This window comes from Excalfactoria chinensis, chromosome 9 (genome assembly GCF_039878825.1).
Source record: "Excalfactoria chinensis isolate bCotChi1 chromosome 9, bCotChi1.hap2, whole genome shotgun sequence".
Classification (NCBI taxonomy): Eukaryota; Metazoa; Chordata; class Aves; order Galliformes; family Phasianidae; genus Excalfactoria; species Excalfactoria chinensis.
In genome coordinates, this window is record NC_092833.1 from 18835968 (window position 1) to 18855896 (window position 19929).

General features: G+C 43.9%; 1 protein-coding gene across 6 annotated transcripts in view; it reads left to right on the plus strand.

Annotated features, from left to right (window-relative positions):
* PLCH1 (phospholipase C eta 1) overlaps positions 1-19929 on the plus strand; it is a 61158-nt gene that overhangs the window by 19309 nt on the left and 21920 nt on the right. For all 6 annotated transcript variants that reach the window (XM_072344237.1, XM_072344242.1, XM_072344238.1 and 3 more), the window contains 7 exons: positions 6294-6440; positions 6696-6939; positions 9389-9518; positions 12102-12272; positions 16581-16674; positions 18055-18258; positions 18547-18667. In XM_072344237.1, the coding sequence (XP_072200338.1) occupies positions 6294-6440; positions 6696-6939; positions 9389-9518; positions 12102-12272; positions 16581-16674; positions 18055-18258; positions 18547-18667 (1111 nt within the window). The remainder of the gene's footprint in view (positions 1-6293; positions 6441-6695; positions 6940-9388; positions 9519-12101; positions 12273-16580; positions 16675-18054; positions 18259-18546; positions 18668-19929) is intronic.

Here is a 19929-nt window from a genome sequence, read left to right on the forward strand (position 1 = left end):
GGCAGCTCTGAAAGCTTTAACACACTGTGTGTTAGCACTGAGAAAAGTGAAGGAGATCGTGTGCAGCCACAGCGTGACTGCATCAGGAATTGCCAGGGCCGTTGGAGTCTGGCCTGAATGCTGCTCATCTCCTTGGGAGCCTTCCTGTGGGTTTTGCAGGTCGGGGACTTGATAGACCAATTGGTAACTAAGTTCTGTGTGTGTGGAATGCTTAGCATTCATTTATTCATATGAGTTATGTACGCTCCTCATTCAGTAAATCTACAGAGCACGTAATGCATAAGAGAATCGAGGTGCTCTCCTCAAACTGTGGCTAGACAGAAGGCTGTTGAAGTGACCATTTTGCTGTTCCACGAAGATTGAAATGGCCTCATGCTGTGCTGGGATCAGTGTTTGTGCTGTCCTCACTGTGAAAGGCAGCACGCAGGTAAGCCAGGTGAACCTGGCGGAAGAGCTTGCAGATGCAGATTGACACAGCTTCTAAAAGTACGCGCCTTACCTGCAGGAGGAAACGTGCGTGTTTCTCTGCATACATCACACATCTTGAAGAAGTCATTTAAGAAGCTCCCGTCTTAGAAGTCAGCTTGTTAGCATGCAGGCAGCATCGTGTGTGCTTCGGAAATTGAAGTTGCAGGAAACCACGAGTTGCTTTTTTGTTGATATCAGTGATGGGAAACCTCACAGCAGCTTGTGCCTCTTGGCAGTCAGGTTCCTGGTATGCTCAGCAGGGTGACTGACACTCGATTGGAGACGCTCCCATGTGCTGCCCATAAGATCAGCGATTTGCATGAAACCCAGATGCACAAGGTGTTTTTTCCAGTAATAAAATTGCCTTGGTGCTTGAGACTGTCAGTTCGTTGTTTGACCCCGGGTTGCTCGGTGTTGGTGACTTGCACCAAGGCAGTGTGAGAACGGAATAGAGAAGCATGTTTCTTTAGGAAAATGACCATTTGTGAATTGTGAATAATCTACCACCGGAGCCCCAGCTGCACGTTGTTTGGCAGTCAGAAGGAAGCAGTGCGTGCTGCCATGCGCTGGGTTGCTCTTCCAGTCCCTTCCTCCCTCCCGTGCCCTGTGGTCCATTCCCCTCATGATGCTGTGGAGGTGCCATGGGTTGCTGTGAAGTGTTTCTGGAGCAGTGCAAGCTGTTCTCCATTTCTTCTTGCCTGTTGCTGCTGCTGCTCCTTGCTCTGCAGTGTTGCAATCAATTTCCATGCTCTCTCTGCCTAACGATCCTCGTGCAATGAGGAGGATTAGGATGTGAGAGCCTGTTAACTATGTTTGCTTAAGTCTATGCTTCTTGTTCACTCTAATGATGTGATAATGTATTTTGGACGTTGGCCATCTATATGGTTAAGTGATTGCACCTTTCACTGTTAATAAAGGAGCAGTTCCTTACTTTTAATAGGAACTTCAGTCATCCTCAGCCATCCTGTGCGGCAGAGGCTCCAGAGCTCCCAACCTGAGCAGCTCTGATGGATTCTGTTTCTGAAGGAGAGATGACCCTGTATTTCAGCAGCCAGCAGCAGGGATGTCCCCTATGACCTGCTGTTCTGCCACTCTCTGGGCTCTCTGTTGGCCCTGGTGCCCTGTCTGGGCTCCTGCTTCGTGAAGAGACTGGAGCTGAGGTCCTGGATCCCTGGGACAGGTCAGGACCTTGGGGTCCCACAGCAGCACAGCTGCCCCTGCCCAAGAATCTCTTATTGGCTACTTGCCCCAGTGCTGCTGGAATGAAACCTGGGCTAGTTTCTTGAAGATAACAGTGAGAAGTCTGCTGTGCTGGCAGAGGGAAGGTATCCCTGAGCAGGGATGGAAACCATGCATTATGCATTGTGTCTGGGGGCTGTGCTCTCGGATTCCAGTTCCAGCTGAACTGTAGATCTCAAGAAGGGGATCACAGGCCCTGTAAGTACGGTGCTGTCCTAGCAAGGCACTTTCTGCATTGCACAATACTCTGTGAAAGATAATCTCATAGTAGGATTGAGGTTTGGGGATGTGGTTCCAATAAAATCCTCAGGATGTGCCAGGCTAGTTGCTGCTCCCATTCTTCTGCTTTCATTATGGCTAGGAAAGGGCTCTGGGTGCTCCTAGGGTAGGAGCAGTAGCTCAGTGGTGTCAGGCATCAGCCAGCTGTGGAGTAGAAGCTTTCCTATTGGAACATATGTAGATAATGCAATATAGATAGAGATATAGAGATAATTTAAATTGCTTGTCCTGGAAGCATCAAGCTGGAAATCTCAATATGGGAGGCTGATCAGTAGTTACTATAAAATATATGTTATTCCTAAACCATAACTGCTGGGAGTTCTCACTCCCAAGTCTCTTTAACAAATGAGAGCTCACACCAGATAGACCTCAGAGCTAAGGGTTAGAACTACATCGATATTTCTTTTCTCCTCTTCGACCTTTTTGTCTGTGTGTTATTTAGTGAGTGTACGGACACGAGTTCTTCATATTTAATGATCTTCATGGACTGCAGACCATTCTCAGTTGTTTTGAATGCACCAAAATGTTGGTGTGTTGTGGGTGCCTCCCTGTGTTTTATGTCTGCTTTCCTGGGCACTCCAGGGACCTGGCAGCCCCAAAGGTACTGCTGTGAGTGGGACTGAGGACTGCTTCAGTTTTACAGAAGTGTGGACAATCATCCATCTCGTGTCAGCACTCTGCTCGGAGATGATGATTAAAACCACTGTAAGAAGCTTAAAGTTACGCAAGGGGTTGGGAGAGTTACTGTCAAGCAAATGAAAATCCTGTGTCCAATACGAGATGTGGTTATTAGAAGTGGTCCTGGCTGGGGGCAGAGGGCTCATCTGCCCTCTTCGTTATCCTTTGCTTCGTTATGTAATGGCCCAGCCATCAGCAGCACGATGATGTCAGTGGGAAGCCACATGGTGTTCCAGATGTTAGCGCAGCTCTATGGGACTTGGATGAAGTGTGCTCACCAGTGGGTGTGGGGAGCCTGTGTGTCCCAGCAGGGATAGTGCAATGGCCAGCTTACAGCAAGAGGTGGCTGCAGAGTGGGATGAAGAGAGTTCAGATAGACAAGAACTTTTGTGGTTTCACCCAGAATGCCTTAACTGCATGGATCCCACCAGTACAACTGCATGGATCCCACCAGTACAACTGCATGGATCCCACCAGTACAACAACTGCATGCTGTTCTCTGGTCTGAGGTGTGAGTGCTTTTTTTTTTTTGTTTTTTCTCCTTGCTTTGGAACATGGCTGTGCATCCCTGCAGCTGTGCTCCAAGCAGAGCCTGGGGGTGGGAGCTCACCTTGACTGCAGCAGTGCAGGTGCAGAGGTAACATGCAGGATGTGCCCCTGCTTTGGGGGCCGCAGGAGGTGGCCCCAGGAGTCTGGCAGTGCTGTGCAGTGCTCCTGCTGCTGGGCTGCCTGCTGTCACTCCTCCCTGGGCAGAGAAACGACCTGTCTATTTGCAGGATGCATAGGCAGACCAGAAATACTGACCTCACCCAGCCGGGGAATGCCAAAATGCAGTTGAAAATAACTTCTGCATTTTATGGGTTTATTTTATGGTTTTATTTCATCTCAAGCTTAACGCTGGCGTAATGCAGACTGCATATAATTTAGAAATACAATTTATATCCTCTTTAGTAATTACACTTCTCATTGTCTGTTTGATAATACTCTTTATGCCCTATTTAATCTCTTTATTTTGTCAGATGGCAGTACCATTAAGTCCATAAAAGCAAGACAGAACCTTTTCTCTTTCAATTGCACCTCTAAATATTAATTCCATAATACATAGTAGTACAATGGGGGAAAATAAAGACTATTTTATGTGTTGTTTTTGTTTATGTAGATGGCAGGAGAGAGAAACCACAACATTTGTCTTTCTTTTTTACTTTTCCTTGCAACTTAAGTGAAATAATCTCACAGCTCAGTTGTAGGATGTTGTTCCTAAAGCTATTAAGTATATTTGCATCTTACGGTGTTGGCTTTATTAAGGCCCGCTGTGTTAATTTCAGGAGGCTTTCCTGTGAGCACACAGGCTGTTTGCATGCAGCAGCTGCACAACCATCTCTGTGGAAGCAACTGGCACCAGTGGGTCAGCATTTGGCCTAGTGCTCATTGAAGGAGCAGAGCAGCTCCTGGCAATGAGATGTGTGTATTGCTAAGAGAGATGGTCATTGCTCTATCTGAAAATACATGATGCCCATCTCAGGTGTGTGTCTAGCCAGAGTCTGAAATCAGCGTGCTGGAAATAGGTTTGGAAGACTTCGTTTCTTGGTGTGCTGTGTTTCATAAGTAACTGAAAAGCGGGGATGGTGTAGCTTGTAAGTTGGAGAGAAAAAGGAAACTTCCTCCTGAAGTTGGATGGTGTAGCTCTTTTGGCTGCCCAAACCTTTCTTTAAAGTGCATTGCTTCTGCTATGTGTACACAATAGAGTCGATGCAGGGAACTTTCTTACATGCACTGTTCTTATTTAAATATTTGCATTTGGATGGTGTGTGCTGAGAACTCGGACAGTGCGAGCAGAGAATTGGTGCTTATTGCAGATGGCATCTGAGAAATGGAGAATGCTGAGATCTTGGTGTAGGCAGCATTTCTTCCCTTCTCTATTTGTGAAGAAGTGCTTTAAAATCTTCATACAAATTTGATTTGGAAGCCTATCTGAAAATGTATCTGTGAAATGCATCTACTGTATCAACGTGATATAGTAATATTTAGGCAACTGAAACAGTGACAAAGAAATTGTACAGTTGTCTGTTGCAACTACCTGGCTGTGGTCCACCTCCTGCTTTTCTTACATGAAGGAAAAGCAGTCCTCTCTCTTCTGCCTTTTGTTAGTGGTCCTCAACAACAGCTCAGAGAAATAGCTATTTTCCTCACAGGTGAGCTAATGCTAATGGGAAGACTTAGGTGAGAATTACTCATCTTTAAGACTTATTAGTAACTGATAGGCTTAGGTGCAAAGAAGATTTTCTGTTGAGTAGCTTGTTGCTAAACCTCTAAGCCAAAACCTTGTTGTAATGGAACACTTAAGCAGTGAAGTACAGATGTGCATGCAGCCTGCCTGCCAAGTTAATGTAGTGGTTCAGGTTTCCACACTCTCACCATCTTCTTTCGTGGAGGACAATTTTATTAAGGTAAATTTGAGGCAGACTCGCACTGAACTTGATCTGAAGCGGAAGTCTCAGTCCTTGTGCAGGCATAAAGTTCCATGGACTACTTTTGCTTCAGTTACTCCTCCTTTTTGAGGCTGCAGCTCCTCCATCTCGTGCTGTTTGGAGGCACATCTGCCTGCTGCTCTGTGCACCTGTGGGTAGCTCTGAGTCAAAGCCGTGGTGGGTCACTTGTGGGTACCCTTTAGTGACAATAGCACCTGTTTCTGCCTTGGTTTCTATCTCTTCTGGCTCATCTGAAAGCACTGCTAGTCTACCCATCTGTTGGCCCTGGCTCCCCCAGAGAGCAGGAGGGTGTGCAGGTATTGGTCTAGGAGGAAGAAGATGATGAGAAGGAGTAAGGACAGAGCTGGGCAGAGTTTGGGAGCCAGCCAGGGTGTAAGCAGATCACCAGGTGGCGATTTTGGAGTGATATCAAGCGAGGAGAGGCTGCAGACAGATAGAAACAGGAAAGTAATTTGAGAACATGGCTATACACTGAGATCAAGGGGAAACCTTATCTTGATCTTAGTGCATGGAGGAGCGTGGGAGGGAAGAGGTGAGATGAAATGGAGGAGATGGGTCTACTGCCATCAAAACAAGGAGGGAAAACAACTCCTCCATCCTAGGTGGGATGGATAGATAAAAAGAAGCTTGTGTGCTTGAAATTTGGTAGCAGGAGAGGAAGGCTGTGGTTGTGTGTGTGGCGGAGCAGTGGGACTGTGTGTTTATAATTCCATTAACAGTTTGAACTGTGTCAGAACCACAGGATTGAAGATAAGGGATTACTGGGCCCAGAGGAATGAGGGCTGAATGATGGTCGTGCCATTCAAAGCTGGCAGAGTGCTGGCTTTTAAAATTGCAGCACTGTGTCTAGTCATTCAAATAGATAATATATATTTGAAGGAAGTAAGCACAGAGCAACTATAAAATGTTTCCTTTCAATATTTGATTTTCTTTGACTTCTGTGAAGACGTTTTGGCAGATGCATTCTACTTTCTTATCAGGAGAACTTGTGAAGAAGGAATAGTGCATCTCTTGCATTTCCTGACACTGAAGGTGGAAGGCAAATGTTGTATGTCTAGTAGAAGTTTGGAAGTCATTATGTCATTTTATTGGTGGAAATAGATGGCTGCTCAGTTCAGCTTACTCTGTTCTGCTTCACAGTTGAAAGATGCATGAGTGTTATGCAGTCTGGGACTCAGATGGTTAAGCTGAAGAGTGGAACCAAAGGGCTCGTTCGTCTCTTCTACCTGGACGAGCACAGGACCTGCATCCGATGGAGACCGTCCAGAAAAAGTGAAAAGGCAAAAAGTAAATGCATAATCCCTTTTAATTTCTTGGGAAGTTGAGTATTAAAGTGTGGATTACAGATGGGACAGTGAGTAATGTGTTATGGATCAACGGCATAAATGCTCTTCACTTATTTTAAAGCGATCCCCTGTTATGATCCAACATTAAAAAATGCTTAATGACTTTTAGCCTGAATAATTCAGAGCTGCAGAAAAGCAGAGTGTGCTTAGATGGTTAGGCAAGCATATCGGTTTGTGACTTCTCTTTTCCCCACAGTCGTCATTGATTCTATTTACAAAGTGACCGAAGGCCGTCAGTCTGAGATCTTCCACCGCCATGCAGAGGGGAACTTTGACCCGAGCTGTTGCTTTACCATTTACCATGGCAACCACCTGGAGTCGCTGGATCTGATTACCTCTAACCCAGAGGAGGCTCGCACCTGGATCACAGGACTGAAATATTTGATGGCTGGGATAAGCGATGAGGACTCTCTTGCGAAGCGACAGAGAACTCACGATCAGTATCCTTTTACAAACCTGAGCACTGGCTTTCAGTTCAGTATTTCTTACTTGTCTTTTAGTGAATTTGGTACAGGAGGTTCATCTGCTGCCAGTTTAACCAACAATTTTGCCACTGATTGGGATGAAAATGTTAGATAAGTTGACATGGATGCATACATGTGCAATAACACATTCACTGTGCCTTGGGGACTGGATTAAACTCCATTGAAGTCAGTGGGCAGTCCTGCATTTTGTTAGTGAAATCCCTACCGTGTGGTCAGAGCACACGTTCGTAGTTATCTCAGTGAGTACTCTAATCATGACTTTAAAAGGCCTCCAGTGCAGTTCAGCAGTAGTGTTGCTCCTCTGTAGCTGTTCTTTTTCCATGTCTTTTATGTATGCAGCCTGGCTGGTCTGAGGGCTCCTGTGCTACTGACCACTTAGTAAAGCTTCTGAGTCCTGAGGTGTCCACCATGGAAGGATTTATGTCATCTTCTGTTTGCTCAGCTGTTCTTTTATTCTCCTGCTTCAAATTGCAGGGTTTAATGGAAGGCATTGCTTTCAAGTTATTTAGTGCTTGGAAACTTGAATTTTTTAGCCTTTGCCCAGTTGAAACTCCTAAACTTTTTCAGTCCTTTGGTAAAATGGCAGGTAACTTGCAGCCCGCTGTTTCTCTTAGGTGATGTGTGTCAGATATCTGTGCCTACATTGCAGCCTCCAGTGTTTGTCAGAAGCACTTTAGAGTCCTTAAGTATTTTTGTAGGCTGGTAACCCAAATGAACTTATTGTAAAGATTACGGTCCCTGAGTATTTTCTTGATATGTTCTGTTTTGCAGGAGAGCAGACTAGCATGTTAAATACAAAGAATGCTCTTCCCTCTTACTAAAAAACAAGGCAAAATCAGCACTTAATCTTGATAATAATTGTTATCTGTCTCTTTTTTGCCTCCCAGGAGGCTGCAGTGATTGTTTGTAAATATCCCTCCTGAACAGCACACACAGTAGATGTTTCAAATTTATACATTCAGTGGTTAATTCTGATGCACAGATCCATTTGAGGGATATATTGCATGCTCTGTTGCACACACACTCAGCTTGCTATATTTATCCACAGCTTCTCTGAGCTGCACGTATCTGCTGCATGTTCTCTACTGGTGAAACATCCCTTCAAACCTTGTTTTTGTTATGAATGTGGCAGCTCGGAGAGAGCCCACAAAATGACCACGTAACAGTTCCAGATAGAGAAAGAACTTAGTAAAAGCTGCTGAGGAATGGATGTTCAAAAAGGGGGATAAAGTTACTGCTTAGAGCATGGAGAAGTTAAAGCAAAATTAAGGGAAGTGCGTATGTCAGAGCAAGTGCAGCAATACTTAAAAACTACGCTGAGTGTATTCTCAGAGGAGAAGTTAATGTCAGAAAGAAGAGAGTGAGGGGGCAAGCATTATGAACCTAGCTGGAAATAATTGTCATAAACTGGTACCAGTTTTAAGTATTTAGGTTAAACCGTTGTCCATAGCAAGGGTAAGGATGAAAATTGGTCCGAACACACACAAACCTTCAGAACATCCCAGGAAATGTCACTGTGGAGATGTGCCGTATGCAATGTAAAGAATCAAGTCCTGTTTTCTGACCTCGACAGCTTCTAGCTTTGATGTCATTTCGTTCCGGATGTATAATTGCTATCCGTTTTCTCTGTACCAATTATGATGTCATGGACTTGCTGCACTGTGGGACGTGCGACAAGAAAGTGAGGGAATTGGAGTATTGGAGAGAAATTGAGTATTGGAGAGAAAGCAGAGGTCAAAGAAGTTCTACAGAGATGAAATAATTACTGAGTATACAGATGAAAGAAATGCAGGTAGTCTAAGAGGAAAGAACGGGGAAAATCAAGAGTGGTTAGTTGTTATGGAGGCTCTCATTAAACTCTGGCTCATAATAGTGTATTTTGCCTGATTTGGTTGAGTCTTCTTTATTCCAGCCCTTTGCATTAGATTAATGTCATCTCTGATACAGATGGCTGTTGGGCTTTTGTCCTGTGAGCCATTAAACCAGTGGCCCTCAGATGTTAACTCTGTGTAGGTCACTAGTCCCGGTTCCACCAGCCAGGTGGTGCAATAGTGAGCTGTACCAGAAAAAGTTCAGCAGTAAAAAAGAGGTTTGGCATCAGCACAAGGAGCACCATGTGGGTAGCATCAGATCTTTGCCAGCAAGGAGTTTTTCATGGCATACCCCAACATCTCTAACACAGACAGTGGGATATTTTAATTCTCCTGTTTTGCTCTAACTTGAAAGACACATTTGTGACATCTGGGTTGAATAATGCTCAGTTTTTCTCCCTAGTGGAATTTAAGGAGCTGGAGAACCCTTCTGCTGCTGAGTCTGAATCTTGTTCCTTACCTGCCCTAACTGCTCTGCTTCCCTCTTCCAAGGGGAGATCGCCCTCTTGTACCTTTCCTTGACACGTTTGCAGCTGGGTGAAACAAACTTTTGAGGAAGCTGACAAGAACGGGGATGGCCTGCTGAACATTGAAGAGATCCACCAGCTGATGCATAAGCTGAACGTTAACCTGCCCCGCAGGAAGGTCCGGCAGATGTTTCAGGTTGGTGACCTCTAACACCCACTGTTACTGGGGTGAGGCAGTGCTGGCTACGGTGTGTATCTGGACAGATCCAGAACAGGGTCTGGAAGTTTGGACCTAAAAGTGTGCCCTTCATTCCAACACCTCACACTTATTTTCCTAAGTTGTGTCTTTTTATAGACAAAGATACATCAGAATGCTGGCTTAACACAATGAGCTACATGGAAGAGAATTTGTTGATATTGCTTCATAGAAGAGTATTCATTAATAGTACTTCTTTAGGTGCCTTGTTGTTTTCATTGCTGTGAAATGAATTATTCTATGCTGGCATCGATAGGCGATAAAGTTGTTCTATTCAAAACTTTTTTTCATTTCCTTTCTGGAAAGATATTGAATAGAAACTGGCTTTATGAAAGCAATTACAGGTTTTTAAAACTTCCTCTCTTAGCCAGAATCATTTTTTTAATGTCTGCTGTGTGAAAACAGTTCCCATTTTCCACCAGCTCATTTGTTTACACTGTCTGAAAGGAAAAAGAGAAGCCAAGGCATCATGGTGAGCAGAATAAATTTGGTTGTAACTCTTCAAAAACAGCACTACCCAGAATCCAGCTTACTATAAAACGGGGGGAGCTTGGAGAAACTTGTGTGGTCAAAAGTGTGTTGCTTGTCTGGCATAAGATCAGCATTAGAGGTGCATCTCATGGAGTATAGGTCACTCTGTGCAAGAGTTTGGGAAGCACTGAGACTGGTAGGGATGTGATGCAGAGGAGAACATGAATAGTGTTTATTCTCACAGACAATAAACAATGTTTAAGGTGTGGGGTAGGTCAGAAATCATGATTTAAAACCACACTCAACACCAGATAGCTGGGAATTAATTCCTTCTTGGCTTTCTCGCTGTGATCTGAATTTAAAGCTCAGGTGACAGTAGCTCTAGCAAAGTGTGATGAAATGCAGCTCCTTGAGCTCCTCAGATTTTGCAGATATTGCTGGCTGCTGCAGGAGGTGCAGACCATTGGGAAGCCATGTGCTGATAGGAAAGAAGCAATTAGTTCACTCTGGACTTTTATAGTGCCGAGGAATGAAGTAAGGCAATTGCTAACGACCATCAGGGGACCAGTAGTGAAGGGCAAAGTAACTGTGGGACAAATCCTCACCCCTATATCTAGCTGCCCTGCACGGCTCTTGCACTTGGTCAGCTGCAGTTGATGCTGTTTGTGAGATTTAGTGTTAGAGCTTTGGGGTGAGCACCAGCAGCCCTGTGCCTGAGGGAGTATCTGTGGCTCCATGGGGATGGCTGGGCTCACAAAGCAGCCTAGGTCTGTCCCGCACTGAGGACCAGAGTGTGGGGCTGCTGCTTTGTTGTTTGTACTTGGTGGGAGTCAGTGGTGTAAACAGTGCTTCTTGTCCTGGGGCAGGCTTGAATGGTAATCAAACAGCTTCTGTGAAGGGAAAGCAAAACGTCATCCTTGGAATGTGAAGCAGACCAGGTCTGCTTACTGCATCTGCTATTAGCTGTGCTCCTCCGCCCCAGAAGGAGGTTGGGCATAGACTGAAAGAGCTTTCTTGATAAGGAAGAGGTGATAACGAGATGGAGATACTTACTCTCCTTCTGGAGAGGGCTTTGTTTGGAGAATCAATGCAGAGACAAACCACCAAGCCCAAACAAGCTGGTGTTAAGAGGACTGCAGAGAAGGCATTCTGACTTGCACAGTAGCAAATGGCCTTTTTAACACTACTTGGGGATGACAAGGGAGCCTATAATGAGTGAGAAAACATTATCTTACAGCTGTGAATTAAAGGTATTGTTGGTAGGAACATTAACACATCGCTACACTTTTATTTCATTTTGCTATCTGCTCCCACTCGCAAACTCAACAAGAGCTGCAGCTTCCCTGAAGTTTGGTTATTGTGGAGCCCTAGATAATGTTTGACAGCAGTTCTCCAGAATATATTCTTTGTTTTGAAAATCCAAAGCAATCCTCTTAGGCAGATGTTCACAGTGCAAAGCTTGTATTAACATACGTTAAGTACTGTTTTCTTCCCTTCCTACCTCTGAGGATAAACAAAAACTGCAATCAAGACTGGGGCTGCTGGGGTTATATTTTGGTGTGCAGTCTTACTGCTGCAGCAGCCTTGGACCCCTGCAGAGAGCCGACAGGGGGGATCAGAGTGCTGCAGTTTGAATTACCATTAATTTAAGACTGTGTCCTTGTTCTGAATGTTTGTAAATGTCAGACTCTGTTAGAGGAAGCCAAGGGGTGAAATTACAGCGTTCCTTGCTATGTTATAATCCAGGATAACTGCAGGACATAAAGGAGGGCAGTAGATCAGAAAAAAAGCCCAGTGTGCTTCTTTACTTGGGAACCAAACTCAGAGCTGAAGATGGAACCTTGGTAGGGATCCACAGTAGTTCTGTTCTCACCAAAAAATCCAACAGGTGGTTTTATCCCTCTGCTGTTATTTTAGCCTATGTGTATTAGGCTCAACTGCCTGCAGATTAGAATTCATTAAATTCCTGTTCCTATGCATAGATCTTGTTCTGCTTTTTTCCCTGAGTTCACTCGCATCTGGCATGCTTACCTGAGTGTCTTTACCTCTTAGGAAGCTGACACAGATGAGAACCAAGGAACTCTAAACTTTGAAGAATTTTCCGTGTTTTACAAGATGATGTCCCTGCGTCGAGACCTCTACTTATTGCTCCTGAGCTACAGTGACAAGAAGGATCACCTCACCATTGAAGAGCTTGCTCAGTTTCTGAAGGTGGAACAAAAGGTATGGAAATATATATCCATGCGTATCTACGTGCATATAAATCAATTCAAGTATAGGGAAAAAGCGGTATGAAAAAACTTTAGAATGGAACACCTGGGAAAGAACAGACGCTGGTTTTCTTTTTTGTTTAACAATAGATGTAAGTGCTTCTAGAAACAGTCTGAGCTTTTTGGGATATGATGTGGTAGAGGAAAGGAAACATATGAAAGAAATCTCCAGCCATGCCTGACTGTGTTGATCCAGTTGGAGTTTTCCTGCCTACCTTGGAAGAAACTGAACTACAAAAGTTGTCTGTTGAATCCACGGAGAGAACTGGTATGGAGAGCAATGCAAAAGGAACCATCTCTAGCACTCGTGTTTACTTCTGGCAGTTGGTCCTGTGATGTTTGCCCACCCTTGGATCCATGCAGAGAGAACTGTTCCAAAACAACCTCTGTGTTACCACCTCCAACCTACTTGTGCTTCAGGAGTGCAGATGCCGTGTATTGCCTGCAACGACGAATAGCGTCATGTGCTGTTCTGGGATCCTGCCTGTGATGGCTCCTTTTTCTGAGTTATCTCTACCATAAAATTATCAAGCCTCGGCTTTTTTGTGCAGGGTTTTCCCCTGCTGACTCTTAGGGCAGTTTCCTGGCATATCCAGCTCCTCAGTTCTTCCCTTGGAAGGGGAGGCTCCCCTGAAACACGGAACGTAGTTCTATCACTGATCTTGCTTTGACAGCCTCAGTACAGAGGTTTACCTGCAAGCAGTCTGGTCCTGGTGATTCTGCCAATTGCAGCTTCAAAGCACAGTGCATTTGGATCTTCCCCCTTTATGCCGCGTCCCAAGTCTTCAGGGCTTACTGCTTTTTCCTTTGTTTCCTTTTCTTTTTTAATCACTGCTTTCTGCCTGGGTGCCCTTCAGTGGAGCGTCATTGACAAAGTCAACAAATGGGACACAAATGCTCCCTAAAGATGTGTGTGGAGATGCTGAAGAGCAGTGGTTGAAGAAGGCACTGGGAGACCTAGAGCAGAGAAAGGAACCTGTGAGTGCATGGGGACATCATGAAACTACTGATGCAGCAGAAAAAGCAAGTTGGCTGTCAGGTCTGGGGTACTGCACCCCTCTGCTGTCTGCACACTACTCAGTATCCTGAATGCAGGATGAACTACGGGCTGCAGCACTCTCAGCATTTCTTCCTTCCCCTTTCCCCCATCCCCACACTCAAAAGGAGAAGCATGACCTCCTGAGATGGATCTCAAGGCAGTGTTCTTCAGCAACACCTTGCACTTTCTTTGCCCCTTCCCTTGTCTTCTCACTTCTTAGTATTAAATGTTAAAGCAAATGTACGCTTTCGTGTTTTCAGAACGCAGATATGATATCAGTGATCTCAGGTGAGGCAAGATTGCCTTCAGAAGCTGGTGGTGGTTCAAATTGTAATGCAGCACTGAAGTGCCTTCAACCAAATGGCATCTAGCTTTTGCTCTTGTCTAGCTGCTTGGCAGTCTGTGGGCAGTCTGTCCAACTCCATCTGCTGCTCCTTTGGCAAGGCTTTTGAATATTCTGCAGAGTGAGGACGGAATAAAAGGGTTTGGGCTTTTTTGTTAATTTGCTAAGCTGGTTTTCTGTTTTTTTGTTTGTTTGCTTTTTTAAAGAATTCCCTGTTGCCCTTACCCAAGCGCTTGTGAAACAGATTACTTCCACTTAATTGCAGTTAAACTCAGCTTATTGAAATTGCAATTTTATGGCTTCAGATGTCAGAGAAGTGGAAAACAGGCAAAAAATAGGCTGGTTTCCTGGAAGGTACTGCAGTCCTCTTAACTATGAGTGGCTGTGAGGGAGGAACATCCCTGGATGTGCAGTCATGTCTGCATGTCTGATTGCTGTCCCACTGGGGGTGCCCTTTCCTGATATGTCAGTATCAGCTTGGAAGCTGCTCCCCTGCTAAATGACAGATCACTTCCATGGCAAGGTCTCCAGGGGCTTTTGACTGATGGCATCTCATACTTGGCTTTGAGTTCTGGATAAAATAGGCTTTGCATACACTATCTTCCCTGTTAAAGAGCAGCTTTGTGGTGGCTGGCGGCCACTCTGGACCTGCCCAGTATAGGGACTGGTGTCACTCTGCCCCACTGATTTGAGCCCCCTGGCGATGCTGTCCTGTATGCAGACTCTCAGCTTGAGGCTGCTGTCTGTCCTTCCCCTCCTTGCTGCTGTGTTCATGTCACACCAGGTGCTTTTTTTTCCACAGTCAGTAGAGAGCTCTTTGCTGCCCCTGATGATTGTTTAATGAAATTATGCACTTTGGTGTTGTGAACGTGAAGTGTTTGGTTCTGGTTCTGTAAGAGTAAGACCATAAGAAGAGAGTATCCTGCATGCCTGCTTACCACCTGCTGCTCTCCTATGGATCACTTACTTTGCATTGTACCTCACATCTGTGCTGAGAAAACGGCCACCTGCTGAGATCCTGCCTCCAGCAACGTTCTCTGCATGCTCCAGGAAAGTTTATTGCTTGTTGTACGCTGTGCCCTGCTCCACTTCTTGTGCTTATACAAAGGGATAATAAATATACTGACTTATGTGATAACTCCATATGTCGTGACACTTTTCCTCCAGTCTTAGTATGAGATGTTGATGTAGGGATTTGCTTTGATTGAATATATTTTGATTTCCATGTAGAATAATTAACTATTAACAACTGGAGGCTAAACCTCCAGTCTGACACAGGCTCATGAGTTGGCATCTTATCTGGGTACACCTGTCACCAGCATCACGCTCCTTTAATTTCTACTTTCTTTATTTTCTAGCCATTCTTCGTGTTCTTTCCCTTATTTTCTTTCCCATGAGAATATGGAAAATCGTGTTGATTCTTGTCCTTAGCTCATGGGCCTGTACAGGAGAGGGGTCTCTCATTGCCCAGCATTGCAGCGCTGTGCTGTTTTTGAAGGTGAACATCTTCAATAGTCCTTGCTTCTAAATATTCAGTCACCAGCGATATTCACTGCTATTTGACAGTATTTCTAGTGAAAGTATGTAAAGCATAATGAAAATAAATTGATATTAGTTTCCTAAGTCTCAATCTCTCCAGCTACAGTTAAAAAGCACAAAACTTTCCCTTAACACGTGTAGCTTTGGACTAGATCAGACATTTTCATTCTCAGGGCACACACATACTGTGCTTCTGGTCTGTTGAGGAGTGGTGTGGGATGATGCAATTGTTAATTCTAGTCACCCTTTGCTGAAGAAAGGCCACTCCGAATGGCGTTTGCAATCAAACAGCAGTGTCTACTTGAGCTGGGATAATCAGTTATTTTCTCTATCAAATTGTTCTCTTTCCCATTATCCTGTGTAATTCCAGCAGGCATCTCATGTTGTTGACTTAACTAGGAGATCTAAATAAAATGTTTGGACAAGGCCAGGCAGTGTTTCTCTGGGCAAGAGGAAAAGCAAAGGGAAGGCTGAAGGGTGGAAAGACTGGGAAATCTCTCTACACATTAACACTTCTTTCAGGTTGTGTTGCCATATGAGTTGTATTGCTCACTTGCTTTCCTTCTGTTACTGCAATCCTAATGTTGACACATCTAGTTGCTTCTTTAGTATTTCTTTCTTAGTTTGCACTTTGGATCCCTACAGCTTGAGGGGGACACGGGTGAAAAAAGATGGTGTGAGTGATGAAAAGTGCTTTCTTCTAGTTCCAGAGGAAATGTGAGCATCTCTGGTACTCGGGGCCCCATTAGTCAGGCCTTTGATTGGGAACGTGCTGGAGCTGATGACAAAATTCCTGTTTCTTTCAGAAGGACTGCTGTTCTTCGTTTGGGAATCTAATTATTTCTCTCAGAGCCTGCATATTACTCTCCTAGAGAGTGAAGTCTCTTGAAAGTAATGAAATCACAGGAGTGGAAAATACTGGAAAATGAAATCGAACCCTGCAGATCTTTTTGCATGTTTAAGTAGGTTGTACTGAAGAATAGCACATCACAGTTCTCATTGCAAGGTGCAATAGTTGCACTTTTGCACAGTACAACTACTGTTAATTGTGCTTAACAGCTATTTTCTTTAATCTTTTAAACTGAAATGACACAGCTTTTAGCAAGGACTGCTACCTCTCATTCCTATTTTTCTCCCAAAAGGTAAGAGCCACCAGGCTGGTGGAGCATTGATGAAAATCAAATCAAGTCCAATTACAGTAGGATTACTGGCTGTTCCCTCCCTGTTTGATTCAGCTTGGTGTCTGATTACAAGATTTTAAGCTGGCCAAGGGTGGATTTGGACATGCTGGTCACACAGTAGGAAAAATAAGTGTACCAACACTGTCCTTCTTTGTGCAGATGAGTAATGTGACTCCAGAATATTGTCTTGACATCATACAGAAGTTCGAAGTATCAGAAGAAAACAAGGAGCAGAACGTTCTCGGGATTGAAGGTAAAGCATTTCGATTTCTAAATTATCTTTATGTCCTGATCTGTAGTAGAAGGGCTTTAACAGTGTTTTCATGTAGCCTGTGGAGCATTCGGCTGCATAGGTGTGCATTTTAATGACAAAGGAGAGACAAGAGTAGATGGGCTAAATTATGTCTGGCAGTATCAACAGCCAGCATCATGGCTACGATGTGTTGCTGTATAACAGAGTAATTTGGATGCCTCAGGCTTGTATAAATTTATTGCCAGCTGTGCATTTTTAAAACACAAAAACAAAATATGTAATTTATAGTACAATATGTTCTAACAAAGTAATAAAAGCAAAGTCTGTTCTGTCTGTAGAGGTGATCTCAACTGTATGGTCCATTGAGTTATGCTTAATCTCTACTGTATGGTCCATTGATTTATGCTTATGTGAAGTAACAGAAGATCTGTTGCACTTTCCTTGAGTCTTGTTAATGTATTCTTTTAGTAACTTGTTTGTTAAAGCAATTGTGGATGGTTTATTTATTCAAAATTCAACTTAGTAGCTGGAACAAAGCAGATTAAATGCTATGGTCTGTTAACTTGCCCAGAAGATAGCTTTTGTGAAGCAGAATAATTTGCTTGGAGGTTTCTGTAGGAAGTGGGGAAGTTCCTCCACACAGAGCTGAAGGTGGGGAGGCTGCACCCAGCATTTGCAATCAGTTTCTGACATGACTCTGGGCAATTCAATGAAAGTCGCGCTGAAATAAGGTGACATTTAGAAGTATTTACAAAGGTTTCTCTGTTTGTTTTATCTTACATGCTGCTTTCATGTTTGAGTGGTTCTCCATGTTGGCCAAGATTTTGAAATATCTTACCTCTCACGTTCTCAAAGGAGATATTTTGCAAACTTTCTTGGTTTGATTCTGATCTGATAGACAGTGACATAAACCAGTACCATCTTCTCAAACAAGCTTACAGCGTACAGGGAAATGAGATGAAGAGAATTTTTATCTTGCTGGACTGTGGAAGAGGATGTTTTCTCCTACCAGTTCTAACAGGACCCATCACCTCTCTTCTGTTCAGCTTATCTGTGGAATGGAATGGTTTTGTCTGAAATTGAGGAGGCTGCTTGAGCACGTGACTTGATCTGTTCATTGGGTGCAGGGAGATCCTCCACTCTTTGGGAGAGATTTCACCTGCGCCTTTTTGTCATCATTAAGAGTCTGAATGAAACACTTGATCTGCAGATAGGTTGGGTAGTGGGTATATAGATTAATATGGGGTATGAGAACATGAATCCTTGCTCCGTGATTCATTGATCTGGGGAACAGGAGTTAACACTATGAACAGATGAGACAGCTACTAGAGCACGAACTGTTTGCATGGCAGCTTTGAAAAACTGTTTCTTTGTTCAAAGGTTTCACCAACTTCATGCGCAGTCCTGCCTGTGATGTTTTTAATCCATTGCATTGTGAAGTGCACCAGGATATGGATCAGCCCCTTTGTAACTACTTCATTGCTTCGTCTCACAACACGTACCTAACAGGAGACCAGCTGCTGTCCCAGTCTAGGGTGGAGATGTATGCACGAGTGCTGCAGGATGGTTGTCGATGTATTGAAGGTATGTTTTTAGTATAACTTGCTAGCTCTGAGAGGTATTTTCAGCACAGTTAATGACAAACCTAAAACAATCTTTACTATCTTGTTGATTTCAGACAAAATCAGTTGTGAAAATTTCATTTTATGTAAGAAAAGTGTGGCTTGTTAGTTCAAACTTAATCAGAGTAGATTGAGTGAAACTTCCTGACACCTGCATAGTTGGGTACATGAGTTCTGTTGGCAAGATCAGCAGGAAAGTATAAGATGGTGGGCATCTCTTAACATCTAGCTTCTTTTTTTGTCTTAAAAGTGGATTGCTGGGATGGCCCAGATGGAGAGCCAGTAGTGCATCATGGGTATACACTCACCTCTAAGATATTCTTCCGTGACGTGGCAGAAACTATCAATAAATACGCCTTCATCAAAAATGAGTAAGTGGAGGATTGGTTTTGAAGCTGGACCTGTCTGTTTTGTGTAATGAATCTCGTGTCAAAATTCAAAACCAGGAAGTGTGTGTAGTCCATTAAACACTGAGAAATTAAAAGGCTGATTTTGTTCCTCTGTTGCCTGCATTGTGTTTATTGTTCAGCTGCCTGAACGGTATTGTCAGTGAAGCTAGAAAGTTAACTGAAGTTAGAAAGACCTTCTGTCTGTTTTCAACTCAGCTGTACTTTGAATAGTTGGAGGCTGTTCGATATCTAGATATCATCTTGGTTCTTTGTTTGAGGAAAAACTTCCCACTCATTTCCCCTGGGAAATTCTCCTTGAAAATCAATGCTGTAGTGCTCTCTACCTAAGGAAATACTTGATTTCAGTAGGAATTTAACAAAGCTGTCTTGTAATACAGAGACGAGTGGTAATGTTTGAATTCTCATTCGCTTTCCATGGTACTATATAACAAAGTTTATTATCGAAGTAGTAGGGAGTTGGGCCATATTTGTATACACAGAGGTCTCAGAAGATCGTGAGTAGGTATGTAGAATTTTGAATAGCTTGGAGAGAATAAAGGACTGGAGGAACTGGATCCTCGTTTGGTGCATAGTTGGGCTGTGCGGCTCCTTGCCGTACAGTTTTGGGGCTGCCAAGAGTTTAGAAAAGAATTGGGCAAGAATTAAGCCATTATATACAGAAACAATGTCACTAGCTCAGAAAACATTAACTGAAAATTCCTGGAGCCTGTGAGAGTGTTCTGGAAGGTACTGCCAAATATTTCTGCTGCTCCCCACTCTGGTCATCTTTAGAGATTCGGTCTGGCTCACTGCAGCTGCAGTTAAGACAAAAGCAAATTGATCTTGCTGCTATCACAAAGGCTTTGGAAGATGAGCAGGGAGATGTTAACAAGTGCATTGAATCTGCAGATTTCAAAACGCTTGGTTCTTGCAGTGTGTGAAGACCACAGAGGGCAAAGGAATACTGTGATGTCTGAACAGAAATACACTGCATTGCTGAGGAGCTTTATTGTGCATTTCTTGGTCTGTGGCTCACACTCACTGATCCTCTGTTTCAAACACTGGCACCTGTGTGCTCGTGGGATGGGGTTGGAGGTGAGGGCAGAATCTCCTGCAGCGACTGTCAAAGGGATTCTGACTGCGTGGGAATTTGGGAGTTCATGTGCAAAGTCCTTCCTCCAGGAAGGACTTTGTTTCCAGGCTGTTGACAGTGTGGGAGCAAACTACTCAAAATGGTTTGTGGT